Consider the following 13,731-nt stretch of genomic DNA (forward strand, 5'->3'; position numbering starts at 1 on the left):
CGTTTTATTTAACTGAGATGTTTATTCATGTGAGCTGAGAAAATAATTAAGTTATAGACTGTATTTATATCAAACATGTAAACCTACTGCACTTGAATCATTTTAAACACATGTACCTGCACATGTGTGTTTTTTAAAAGCTTTCATTTTGCCATCCCTATTTGATTTTCATGCCACCCTAAGAAAATTTCTCTAGTTCAGTTCCTGAAAAAAATTATACCAGTTAAATAAAATATGAACAAAATGATCAAACCAGCTTTAATAAAAGTCTAAACAAATCATATTTTCTGTGTTTTAATGTGTCTGTTGTCTTTCTAATCAGGTGTGAATCATCAGTTATAAAAAAAAGCTGATGAACACACACGATACTGACACATATCTGCATCATTGTGCTCCGCTTTATTACTTTATTATACATTTATTACACATTTATTACACTTTATCTTATTTATTTATTCCTGTTGGTTCTAATCAGTGATCAGTACTCTTGACAGTGGGAAAAAGTCACATTTCAGCTTGACGAGAAGTCCTGTGTGCATGTGTGTGTGTGTGTGTGTGAGTTTGTGTGTGTGAGAGAGAGAGACTGTGCTGATGTTGTTTCTGTTTTCTTCACATTAAAGATAAAACAGCAGAAACCGAAGCAGGGTTCCTCTCTCTCTGTGGGTGTTTGTTATGTAAATGTCTCTCGTCCTGTCTGACAAACTGAATCCACACCTGAGGAGGAGGACACTCCTCAGCAGCCATGCTTTCACTGTCAGGTAGTTTCTGACCTCCTGCAGAAACAGTCACACCTGCAGTGACTCCCCAAACATGGAGGGAAGGAGCTGCACTGCCTCCTTTATTGCATTCTTCAGCTGAGGAGACACTGGAGCCTCCTTTAGGGAAGGACAGGAGATAAATGTATCCCATAATCCTCAGCAGCACGGCCTCGGATTGTTCGTGAAAACAAACATCAGCACGACTGTTGAAGAGTTTCCAGCAGTTTGTTGTGAGGAGGTGCAGGAGCAGAAGAAAGGAGGATCGATAAAGACTCAATAGAGCTCAAAGCCTCTGAAGCATTATCAGACCCACACTTTTACTTTGAAATGAGTCAGGGAAGGAGACCCAGCTCTTATTTTGAAGTGTTTTCTGGATGTTTGGAGTTAAACTGGTCAGACTGGTGAGGATCCAGGTTTCCGTTTTAACAGTCACGTTAAAGGGGGCGGGGTTACAGTCAGGCTGAAGTTTCTCACCTGCAGCTCCATGAAGACAGGTGAGAACGGGCGAGAGACATTCAGTCTCGACAGAGAGAGAGAGATGAAAGGAGGCGAGCTCCTCTTTCTCCCAGTCTGAGGACAAAAGACAGAGTCAGGTGTCCTCCTCCTGCTGCTCCTCTTTGTTTCTGGTCTTTGTCGGCAGAGGTGTGAACGGCCCGGAGAACAAAACAAGGAGAGGAAGAAGAGGAGGAGGAGGAAGGATGGAGAGAACAGAGGAGAGGAGGCCTGTGGGAAACTGTCACCTGACTGACGAGCGGACACGTTTGACAGACAGGTGAGAGTCCCGCCCCCCAGTGATGTCACAACAGCGGAGGAAGACACGACGATTCAAAATGCAGAAATAAAAATAATCATCAAATTAAATTAAATTGAAAAGGTGAAAAACGAAATAAAATGAATTTAAAATGACAAAAAAATATAACAAGAGAGTTGAAATAAAAATGATTTCCTAAAATAAAAAAAATAAAAAGTCAGATAAATCGGAAAAATCAAGAATTTAAAAGTTTAAAACCTAAAACTTAATATTATCAGGAGTGAAAAGAAATAAAATCAGAACTGCAGAAAAAATGAAACAGAGAAATTTTTAAAATAACTAAAAATGATTGAAACAAATAAAGAAGTGAGATAAATAAAAATAAGGGATTAGTAAATAACAACTAAAAAGACAGAAAAACTATTATGAAAAAGACCAAATATTATTTATATTTTTAATTAGTGAAAAAAATATTAAAAAGATTAAAAAATATAAAAATCATAAAGTTTTTTATTTAAAAAAAGAAATGAAACAATTAAACTGCACACAAATAAAAACAAACAAAAGTTAAATAGAGGTAATATAAAATATGTACTTATAAAAAACCAAAATGGGAAACACAAAACACAGAAATAAAGTAAAAATAAAGAATAAATAAATACTAACTTAGAAAAGGGATTTTTTTTTATTTAAAAGAGAACAAAAACAAAAATAAGAAAATGATTTAAAAAAATCATAAAAAATAGGAAACATTTAACATATTATAAGATTAAAACCCACCTGGAAATAAAAACAAACAAATAAAGTAAAAGGAAAAGATCTAATAAAACGTTTGCTAAGCAGAAACTGTAACGACCTCAACACCGGCGTGAGCAGCACGAGTCCGTCAGAGCCTGAGATGGTCTGAGCATGTGCAGAGGAGGGGGGGTGGAGGATGAAGGTGGAGCTGCAAGCAGGGGAAACACAGGAAGAGCTCAGAGGAGGTTCATGGGTGAAGGAGGGTTGCTGTGACGGAGGAGAACATCCACTTTCTGTTTATTCCTTAATAAAGAGTCCAGATGAAAAACTGGACTTCACGCCTCCCCTCTCTCACTCAGTAACAGCTGAGTGTCGGTCGTCCCACGTGACCTGGCAGTGGAAACGTCCCTCCAGCCTTTGTTCTCCTCTCGCAGCAGATCAGCCACAGACGACACTTCAAAGTAACAACACTGACAGTGACATCAGCAAGACGAGGCCTGTCGCTTCATTACGGAAAACGTTTAAGTCAGAAAAGGCCAACTCAGCTGTCGAGCACTTTAAGAAAGTGGGTAGCTGCACTTCCTGTTGCACAGCTTGGTGAAGCGTTTCTAAGCGCCTCCATGACAGGTGACTTTTTTAAACTCCTTTATTTCTGTAGATAGACGGACAGACGCTGGTCTGCGGGGACACATGAGATAAAACCTTCAAAGCAGCGCTCAGAGAGGAGACTCAGGCTGTGCCACACCCCCCTGAGGATCTGACCTTTGACCTCAAACTGGAGCTAAACCCAGAATCGCCCTGACTGTAAGCACTCAGCTCACTGCTGAGTCTGTCTCCCTCTGCTGGACACTCAGGGAACTGCACCCACAAAGTGAACCATGGTATTGGTATGATTGATCTGTGGTTATTGATTTTAGCATCAATGAGACAACGACAGTGAGGAGACAAAATGAAAACTTTATTAACATAACAGACACGTGAGTGGAACTGAGCACGCTCAGTGTGTGGAGAACTTGGGCAGCTGGTTTCCCAGGATGACGCGTCGCTCCACCCCCTCCTCCGAGATGCTGGCCAGCCTGACCACGCCCCCGCTGGAGCCGTCCCGCTCCATGGCCAGAGACAGAGCTGAGGAGAGACAGTGAGTCAGTGAGACGGTTGTGGAGTGCAGCTCCCAGCATGCCTTGCAGCAGTGGCGGTGCGTTACCTGCGGCGGTGATCTCCATGCACTGCTCTTTGTTCATCCCGGGTTTGTAGTTGGCGTCCATGAAGCCGTAGATGTAGGTGCTGCCGCTGCCACCCACCGACACCGGCTGCCTCACCAACATCCCACCAATCGGGACGCTGTACACCTGAGACAGGTAACACACACAGACGATGCTTTACAGTCTGCAGGGGTGGAAACAGCACCATCTGCCGGCCACACAAAGGACTACATCAGCGCTGAGGTCTCACCTGTCCGCCCTTCCTCTTGTCCCAGCCTGCCACCAGGATCCCAGCTGTCAGCTCCTCCCTGTAACGGTAGCAGCTCGCTCTGAACAGATTGGCTGCCGTCTCCACCAATGGGGGCTCGTCCAGCTCGATGCTGTGGGCGGGGCCAAAGACACAGGTGAGTATTGGCCTCACCTGAGCTGACAGGAAGGCTGTGCAAAGCTGTGTGTGTTACCTGTGGAAGCCCAGCTGGTAGGCGACGACCTCAGCGATGGCCTGAGTGTCAGCAGCTGATCCAGACCTGCAGCCAGAACACAAACATGAGCATGACGTCTGCTGAGGAGGAGCCGCTCATCAGGAGAGCAAGAGTTTCTCAGACAAGTTCTCAAGGTGCTACAGAAACATCAGGCATTCCTCAAAGGTTCAACAGACCCCCCCTTCTTCAAATCCAACAAAAGTGGTGTCAAATGTTTGTGCCGCTATCATTTTAAAAATATTTTAAAAAGAACATTTCTAAAGAAATTCGAAAGTTGGTGCGTATCAGTCGGAGCCCAATTAAAGGCCATTTAGGTTCTGCTGAAAGTGCACTCCTGTTCATTTTATACAACTTGCTGGCCCACGTGCTAATGTCAGCAATTTTCTTAATATTAGCATTTCAGCTAACTTTGATGTAAAAGCTACAGTTCACATACTGTTAGCTTAATGTTAGTTAACCTGTTAACATGCTAGTGATAACCCACATGCTACCATTAGCGTATTAGCAATAATTAGCTTTTACCCTGCTGGTACCACACTAGATGTAATGTAATGTTATGGAATGTAGTTAGTGATCCACAACCTCTAGCATATTCATAAACACTTACCTTTAACCCACACAAGACAATGCAACAGATAGAAAGACCTTCACTAAGGGCCTGCAGGGAAACCTACAATATTTTGGAAATTTCCATCACATTGAGCAAAGACAGACACAAACTATCTGTTTTTGTAAGCTGTTTGATGCTCCAACCTGAGGCCTGCTGGACCTGACTGGTCAACAGAAACTGCAATTCGGGCTTGACTGATACGCACCAACTGGCAGGCCTGTTTAAATTTCTTCAGAAAAGTTCTTGTTAATATTATTTAAGATGATAGTGGCACAAAAAAATTCTTGCAGCACAAATATTTGACATCAATTTTTTTTACTTGGGCGATGTGGGGGGGGGGGGGGGGGGGGGCGGCTGGTTGACCTTTTGACTAGGGCTGCACGATTTTGCATAAAATGAGAATCACGATTTTTTTTTGCTTAGAATTGAGATCACGATTCTCTCACGATTTTTTTTCCAATATAAATATTTATTGCACTTATTAACTGCACATCAACTTCGCAACAGTTGAGACTGAACATAAAAACAATAAATGTCTCACTTGTCTACTCTTACGTACAAAACTTCAAAATACTTTACTGACTTTAACAATAACATTTTGAACAGTATTCTTTGCGTGTGTAAGGTGATGACAGAGGTAGGTAATAGGTATGTTTCTTAAAATGTAAACCACAAATAATAACAAAATATAACGCTTGACATGACAATATGATAGTTGACCATGGCTGGACCAGAAGTCTGTCGTTGCCGCAAAATGTTGTACTGCTTGAAATTCCGTCTCCACCGTTGCTCGACGCTGCGTGTATAGAGCAGGTAGTGCAACAATAGAAAAATAGTTGCGGGACGGCACTGTGTAGCGTTTGTCTAGGGTGTCGATCATTTTCCTAAATCCCTCGTTTTGCACAGTGTTGATGGGAGCCGTATCTTTGGTCAGGTGATAAGTGATGGCCTCCATAATTTCTTTGTGCCTGCGGGAGTTCGACGGGTATAGGGAAGCGCTGTATAAGGTTCCCGTTATTGATGTTTGGGTGGTTGATGGGGACTTTCTTGGCCTTTACAGCTTCGTCATATTGCACTTTATGGTGACGTTTGAGGTGGTTATACAGATTTGTAGTGTTACCTTGCGGTGCTGCTACTATGGCAAAACACAGCTTGCAAATGATATTTTTTTGACTCATCGTCTTCTTTGAAGCCAAAAAACTTCCACATGGAGGAATGAGAACCTTTCCTTGGAAGTAATTTTACAGTGGGGTTGTCATTCTCACCGCCATCAGGAAACGTTTCCTCTGCGCTCATTGTGTTTTCTCCCCTCGGGCAGTTTCACGTGCTCTCCGTTGTTTTTTCCCTGCCAGATGGCTTCTGTATCACGTGGTATGAGGCTCCGCCCTTGTCATTTGTTGAGCAGGAAGAGTGAGCGCTTGTTTTCATGCAGATTATGTCCCAGATCAAAATGCGGTACAATCGTCATTTTTTTTTTTTTTTTTTTTTTTTTAAATCGTTGTCCTTTGGAAATGAGATCGCACGTAAGTATGAATCGAGATCGCGATTTTCTAACGATTAATCGTGCAGCCCTACTTTTGACATTTACATTTTCATTAATATCTTTAAAACAGAAGCAGCACAAACGACAATTTTAGCAGCACAAATCAGCACAAACACTTTTGTTGGATTTGACGAAGGTCAGGGGGCCAACTTCATTCACATCTCAAACACACTCCTCTGTATGGAAGCCCGTTTCCGCCACTAAATAAAAACAAAACAGCTAGTATCCATAACTCGAAATTTCGAGAAAAGTAACTCGAAATTTCGAGTTACTTTTCTCAAAATTTCGAGTTAGCTCTGCCAATCAAAAATATACGTGAATGAGGTCGCTTTCTTGTTACCCGGAAGCATATGGCGCAGAGGACCACGCACTCGAAAACGGATCCCAACAAATTGGCGCTTTCGCGAGTACGTTTGCTGATAGTAACACCATGTGATTCAACTAATAACACAGGGATTTCATCATTTGTGAAGCCAGGCTGAAAACACTCAGCAATCTGTGCATTCACGACTGGATGTAATACCGGTAGCTTAGCTGTAGCATTTGTAGCTGAGGGCTTCAGCTTCCGGGTAACAAGGAAATGACGTCATTCACGTAGATTACTGATTGGCAGCGCTAACTCGAAATTTCGAGTTGCTTTTCTCAAAATTTTGAGTTAATAAATCGAAATTTCGAGTTAATGTGTCGAAATTTCGAGAAAGTAACTCGAAATTTCAAGAAAATAACTCGAAATTTTGAGTTACGGATCCTTTTTTTTTTTTTTTTTTTTTTTTAAGTGGCGGAAACGGGCTTCCATACCTCTGCATCCTTAACCCTCTGAGTCTGTTCAAAATCACTACCCTTTCAGCTTGTTCGTGGCCAAAAGTGGCCACCTACAGATTAGGTCTGTAATTTTTATTATTTTTGTTTTTTTGCCATTTTTTTTGCATAAAGCTTTTAAGTAACTTCAGTTCTTTCCATAAATATAAAATAATTATTACTTTTTTATTTTTTAACCCTTTAAACACCAGTTTGTTTGTCCACTGCACCAGCTGGACGACAACCTCAAATCTCGCAATTTTATATAATTGCATTGCTACTGAAATTTCTTGTATTATTAATAGTAGAGTCTGGGGCATATAATTGATTCACATCAACATTGATTATAATGCATTGTTATTTTAGTGCAGAGAGAGCAAAAACATAAAGACTCCCTCTCAGACTGTTCGTGGCCATAACAACTCATAAATAGAGAAAATCATAAAATCCCAGTTTTTTTTCTAAATAATACATGCCATCTGATTTATTTGCTAACCATGATGAAGGTTAGATGCAATAATTAACATCATCAATGACATTTATGCAACATTGTTTTTTTCTGCAGTGGCAGAAAAACAAAAAAACTCCCTCTCAGCTTGTTCGTGGCCAAAAATGGCCACCCCTTGTTTACATTTACAAAATGCTATAAAATTCATATATATTAAGAAAAATCTCCACTTTTTTTGACTTGATTTTTTAGATTAGTATCAGTGCTGTTCATCAAGACCAAAATTTCAATCAAATTCATAATTTTAACCCTTTAAATACCAGTTAAATCACATAATTTTAATGATTTACATAGGGATAAAAGCATAAAATCCCCATTTTTTTTCCTAAATAATACATGCAAACTGATTTATTTTCTAACCATGATGGAGGTTAGATGCATAGCAATAATTAAAAGCATCAATGAGTTTTATGCATCTTTGTTTTTTTGTGCAGTGAGAGAAAAACAAAAAAAATCCCTCTCAGCTTGTTCGTGGCCAAAAATGGCCACCCCCTGTTTACATTTACAAAATGCTATAAAATTCATATATATTAAAACATTTTTCTACTTTCATTGACTTGATTTTTTAAATTAGCACCGCTTCTAGTCATAAAAACCAAAATATAATTCAAATTCTGATATTATACCCTTTGAATACCAGTCAGGTTATGCATTATTATAGTAAAAATAGTAATAAAGTTCACATCTTTTAGCATATAAATGGTGAAACCTAATATGTTTTTTATCATCATTGCAGGTCAGTAACAGTAACTGTTACAATGATTTATTTTTACTTTATTTATTTATTCTTTCTTTTTTTTGGTGGGGGGGGGAATGAATGGCCAAAAGCAATGTCACACATGGTGTGTTAGTGGCCAGTGAGGCAATTTAATGACCAAATAATCCCTGCAATCACCACTAAAATGATCAAAATTTATATTCCAGTATCTGTGTGCTTCTTTGTGCATCCTCATTAGCAGCAAGATGTACTAACCACATTAGAGTGGTTTTTGTAGGCACACTTTCTACACCTGGTTCAAGGGGCTGCTGTTCCGTTCCTTTCACGCATCCTTTATTCCCCATCATCGACTGCTGGTTCCCCGTGTGTTGCTGTCAAAAGAAGCATATTCCTCCGTTGCTTTGGCATGTGGGATATTGCTGTGGTAGTTTTGGTGAAGCCAAAGACAGACAACAAAATCTTCCTCTGTTGCAACTGGAGGAGCTGAGGAGGAAGCTCTGGGTTGTTTCCCCTGTGCCGGTTTTCATCTGAGGAGTTCCTCTGCCAAGGTGACCGAAGGAAAGACGTTGTCCTCGGAGCTCCTCCGTCAGTTGGAGTCTGAACCCCATGCCTTTTTTACTTCCTGAGAACTTCCAGTGTTTTCATCCAACATGCTATGTATTGCTTTATTCTGGTGTAGGTTTTATCTCCACTTCATCTATAATCCTCCAGTCCTCACACCTTGGCCTCCCGTGCAGGTTTGTAAGGGTGCACAGCAGCTAAAAGATCTCCTTTGTTATAAAAAAGTCAAAAGTAGATGTCAGGCTGCTAATGCAGGAAACTGCATACAGGGTGAGCCCTGGTTTGATACCAGTGGGTACTGGATTGTGGTGCAGTCTCTCTTCAGTAGTGGGACCCACATGGTTTTCCTTTCATGGCGGATCCACTGAGTCGCCGGCTCAGAAAATGCTCCTATGTTCTTTTTTTTTTTTTTTTTTGGGGGGGGGGGGGCTCCACCTCCATGCCCCCCAACCCCAATCCTCCCCCAAAGAAGAGGATTCGGGCACTGGCTAGAACTCAACATCAGTGGTGATGCAGTCAGCCTCTTTGAAGATTGTCCCCTCATCTTCTGGAGAGGAGGTTTCTTCATCTTGGGCAGATGTATTTTCTTCAAGGGCAGAGGACTGCTTGCTGTCCTTGCTCTCTGACCAGATCATATAGACAGTGCTTGAAGCAGTGATGATCTAATTGCCATATAGCCAGAATAAATGATCTGGAAGCTGTTAGGCTTACTTACAGCAGTAGCAACGTCTGCACCTGCATAAACTCCAGGACATGTTTACAAATAGTGTTTGTTGTTGTTTGCGCTGCAGCTGCAGGTTTGAACTCTGCAAAATGTCCTGTGATTGGGGTTTTTTTGTTGTTGTTTTTGTTTCTAGAGTTAATATTTTGGGTATGGTATCTTTTGATGAAAAATACAAGAGTAAAAGTGCTTTTAACATGTGCTTCAAAGCTGAGTTTGACTGGGAACCTCAAAGCTCAATATCCTGCATCCACAGAAATTCACTGCAGCCTATGTAATGTTTGAATTTATTCCAGTCTATCTTGCAAATACATGTTTGTACTGCAATGTCATGCACAAACACAAACTATTAGATCCTTAAGATCAAACCTATGTCAAAATTGTTTCATTATTTTGGTCCATTGGAGTGTGGTAGGCCATCAAAGGCCACTACTAGAAACTCAGAATATTACATGAAATTTCTTGCTTGGCCAAAAATGGGTAAATGATGTAATTTGGTAAAAAACATTAAAAACTACAATTTTCATGTGTTGAGTTTAGAATGAAAGCAATTTTACCTAAATCGCATGATATAGTACTGCCAATAACAAGGAATCAAAAAAGGTGGTTATAATGGGTTTCAATTGGCCACAAATGGCCACGATAGAACCAAGAGGAGCAATTTAGTGTATAGTGAATATTATTGACATTATTAAGGAGCTGATGTTGAAACTTAAAAAATCTGAAAGAAATACACACCTTTGGGAAGTTTCATTCCATTTGCATTAACAGAACAAAAATGGTTGAAAAGCGAACAGCAAAGTGGCCACAAATGGCCACGATAGGACTCACAGGGTTAAACCTTTTAAGGTTGCTTAAACAGTTCTCAGCATCTTTACCAAAGGTTAAAGTTTTATGAGAGGTCTCTCTGGGCTCTTAATGAACAAATGAATTCATTAAAACATTATTTCAAACTGCCTTTTAATGTTTCCTGGGGCCTCAGTTTTACATAAGAAGGCTGTACAAATGTCTCAGGTTCCTTAATGACTCTTTAAAATTTAATAAGAAGCCCAGAGATCCTAAACTTGGTCCCAGGCTTTAGATCCCTTCATGTCTCTGTGGTTTTCAGGGTTGCTAAAGCGGTTACTTTGTGTTCCTGCAAGGCTACAGAGTCCCTTAAAAAGTCCTGGATGCAGACTGTGGGTTTCTGTGAGGACTGCTGATTCTAACCAAGTTTATTTTGAAAGACTGAGCTTCCTGAGATTAAAAACATAGCTGTTTTATTCTGAAAGGTTTTCTGTGTTCTGATTAGAGTTCCTGTGATGCAGCCCAGTGAGGTTGACCGACCTGCAGCAGTAGATCTTGTCGTGGATGCGAGTCAGTTTGTCTGTGACTCTGTTGGCGATGTACGCTCTGAAACACAAACACACAGGTGAGGTTAAAGGAGTGTTTTCCGCACTCAGCTCCATCATCACGTGTTCAGTGTTTGTTTTCTCACCCTGTAGTAGTGCGAGAGTCGGCCCCGATCACCACTCCTCCGTCATACTCCACGGCCATGATGGTGGTCTGACACACAACAACAAACAAACAGGTAAACGGGCTGATAAACACCCTGCACTCATTATCGGACAGCATCTCTCCGGTTTAAACTCTCAGCTTCATCACTCTCCGTGTTCCTCCTCCTCTGAGACTGTTAAATGACTCCTTTGTCGGGTGAGCTCATTATCGGACAAGCCATTTAAGCCACATTGAAAACGCTCAAGTGAGAAAAGCACAAAGAAATGTTAAACGCCTGTCCCAATATGGAACCATAGCGTTAGCCAGCTCTCCACGCTTCCCTGTAGTTAAATATTTTTCATCAACCACCCAATACACGTGTGTCCCCGCGGACTCTACCCCCCAGTTTAGCCCGGTCCGGTCCCGCTGTGCTCCGAATCTCCTCACAAACACAGCTACCGTTAGCCGCTGTTAGCTGCTGCAGAACTGCTGTCTCATTCAGCCGCTATCTGCCGTTTAAAGACGCTCCACCGGGACCGAACCGGGCCTGGTTCGGTCCGGCCCAACACCACAGACCACGTACTTACCCCGGTGCTGACTTCCTGGCGGGTCCAGTCCGGGACCAGGTCACTTTTGGACGAAATTTGCTGGCCGAAGTACGGCATCATTACCGGTGCTGCCGCCATCTTCTCTCTATGAATAACTGGACTCAGTAGAGGCTGTCCGCGCATAAAGCCTAACATTATTTTATTTACGCTATTAGCGGAATATCCATGTTACAAACCAACTCGCATATGATTAAATTACAAGTTGGATTTAATAACTCAACCTTCTTTCAATTCAGAGAGTCAAACTTAGCTGTATAAATTTCCTCGAAACAGTTTTATTCGGGCACATAAGTGAACAGCTCTGCAGTTGGGGTCCTGCGAGAAACAGGAAGATAAAGGTAAACAGAGCTGGATTAGAAAAACTTCGGCTAAACCTGATTATAACGATTATTTTAAAACATTTAATGTGTTTTTCTCCTTTAAATTGAGTAATTAAACATATTAGAGAAAGCTGGTGTGTTTAAATGAGGTTGACAGATAATTTAGTGGCTGTTGTGTTACGTCTGAGCATCGCGGAGGACCAGACTACAATAAAAAATGTGCAATTTTATCACTGGTATTTAAAACTTTGCAGTAAAAAGAATCCCCACGGGACAGCAAGTAATGTTAACACTTTTTATGTTGTGGAGGAGTTCCTCTTTGATTCGGCATACCCCGAGCCACTGAGTGATCATCGGTGGATGTCTGTTAATTGATTTGTGATCGGCTGTGTTGCAGATGACGGTTCATAACTTGTACATATTTGACCGCAATGGAAACTGTTTGTATTACAACGAGTGGAACCGCAAGAAGCAGGCGGGCATCTCCAAGGAGGAGGTGAGCCTCAAAACCAATCAGCAATCAATAAATCAGACACAGAGAGTGTGTGTGAAGGAAAGGTGTGTTTATGTGTGTCTGCAGGAGTTCAAGCTGATGTACGGGATGCTCTTCTCCATCCGCTCCTTCGTCAGCAAGATGTCTCCTCTGGACATGTATCCTTCACATCACCTGTCAATATGTCCTCCTGATAGTCTGTCTGTGCAGCTGTCTTAATGTCTGTGGTCCTTATCCGTGCTCAGGAAGGAGGGGTTCCTGTCCTTTCAGACCAGTAAGTATCGTCTTCATTACTACGAGACACCGAGCGGCCTGAAGTTCGTCTTGAACACCGACCTGTCAGTGACAAACGCCAGGGACACACTGCAGCACATCTACAGCAATGTGAGACACACACACACCTATGAGGGGGTTCATCTATAGAACCAGCAGGCTGAACTGCAGCTTTTTAAAATCCAAGTGTATTGAACAACACATGAAACGGCTCCAGCTGACCTCCTGAAGACGTTCTAGGATAAAAAGTTGCTTTTTCATTGAATTATGTGAAATTTAATCTGTTTTCTCAAAGAATCTTTTAAGAGTTGAAGTTGGAAAATGAGAGAGAACAACATGTTGAATCTTGGATATAATATAAACAGAAATCTGCTCGTTCTATAACGGCCATCAGGATTCGGTCCATGAGAGACCAGAGATTATCACACTGAGGCTGAACTAAAATGTTTTTTTTACCCAGAATTCATTCACCTGAAGGGTTGAGCTGACAGATTTCATTTGTCACATATTAACGTTTAAATCTTTAGTTCAGATCTTTGTGTGTTACAAACTTTACTCTTCAAATGTTGACGTGTGTTTTCCATGTTTGATTTTTTTAAAATCTTGTCAGTTTGGTTTTGTTCTGAATCCACGACTTCAAAGGGACGGGCTATATAGAAATAATATTAATAATAATCATCTGTGAGCTGCTGTTTTCTGTCTGTGCTAAACAGGAAGTGTTGCAGGCTTTATTGTGAAAGAGACTTACACTGTGTGTGTGTGTGTGTGTGTGTTTGTCAGCTGTACGTGGAGCTAATCGTGAAGAACCCGGTTTGTACATCCACGCAGACCTTGGAGAGCGAGCTGTTCAGCAGCCGACTGGACGCCTTCATCAGAGCGCTGCCGTACTACAGCCCACGAGCCGCCTGAGCGTCTCACACACACACACACACACACACACACACACACACACACACGCGCTCACAGTGAGAGTTTAATGTATTTATTTTGTTCTTTCATGTCCTTGGCAGGAAGTTTTGTCTGTTGAATCAAACGTATATGAAGCCACTCTGACCTTTGACCTTTAATAAAAGCAGCTCTGTGGAACTTCCTAGAAACTGTCGTTACTCTCTGCTGATGCTCACACCCGTCAGAACAGTCACACGTGTCCGGAGTTTATGATGATGTCTCT

At 41.4% G+C, this 13,731-nt stretch overlaps 2 protein-coding genes across 2 annotated transcripts; one reads left to right on the forward strand and one right to left on the reverse strand.

The window, feature by feature from the left end:
- Positions 1-3,184: 3,184 nt before the first annotated feature.
- psmb6 (proteasome 20S subunit beta 6) lies at positions 3,185-11,612 on the reverse strand. The gene is made up of 7 exons (XM_084911620.1): positions 11,454-11,612; positions 10,868-10,935; positions 10,717-10,782; positions 3,911-3,976; positions 3,700-3,829; positions 3,452-3,596; positions 3,185-3,372 (listed from the first exon to the last, which is right to left on the reverse strand). The coding sequence occupies exons 1-7, from the start codon at positions 11,607-11,609 to the stop codon at positions 3,245-3,247; spliced, it is 759 nt and encodes a 252-aa protein (XP_084767746.1). The 5' UTR covers positions 11,610-11,612; the 3' UTR covers positions 3,185-3,244.
- Positions 11,613-11,705: 93 nt separating this feature from the next.
- Positions 11,706-13,646, forward strand: trappc1 (trafficking protein particle complex subunit 1). Its single transcript, XM_084912070.1, has 5 exons — positions 11,706-11,812; positions 12,192-12,290; positions 12,375-12,445; positions 12,533-12,671; positions 13,341-13,646. The coding sequence occupies exons 2-5, from the start codon at positions 12,192-12,194 to the stop codon at positions 13,467-13,469; spliced, it is 438 nt and encodes a 145-aa protein (XP_084768196.1). The 5' UTR covers positions 11,706-11,812; the 3' UTR covers positions 13,470-13,646.
- Positions 13,647-13,731: the final 85 nt, after the last annotated feature.

The sequence above is a fragment of the Perissodus microlepis genome, chromosome 3, assembly GCF_051167445.1.
Source record: "Perissodus microlepis isolate ML-2025 ecotype Zambia chromosome 3, ASM5116744v1, whole genome shotgun sequence".
NCBI lineage: Eukaryota > Metazoa > Chordata > Actinopteri > Cichliformes > Cichlidae > Perissodus > Perissodus microlepis.

Coding starts and splice junctions, on each gene's coding strand:
- psmb6 (XM_084911620.1), bottom strand. CDS start 11,609: ATGTTAGGCTTTATGCGCGGACAGCCTCTACTGAGTCCAGTTATTCAT. Junction 10,936..11,453: donor GCCAGGAAGTCAGCACCGGG/GTAAGTACGTGG, acceptor GTTGTGTGTCAG/ACCACCATCATGGCCGTGGA. Junction 3,830..3,910: donor TACCAGCTGGGCTTCCACAG/GTAACACACACA, acceptor CCCCGCCCACAG/CATCGAGCTGGACGAGCCCC.
- trappc1 (XM_084912070.1), top strand. CDS start 12,192: ATGACGGTTCATAACTTGTACATATTTGACCGCAATGGAAACTGTTTG. Junction 12,446..12,532: donor AAGATGTCTCCTCTGGACAT/GTATCCTTCACA, acceptor ATCCGTGCTCAG/GAAGGAGGGGTTCCTGTCCT. Junction 12,672..13,340: donor TGCAGCACATCTACAGCAAT/GTGAGACACACA, acceptor TGTGTTTGTCAG/CTGTACGTGGAGCTAATCGT.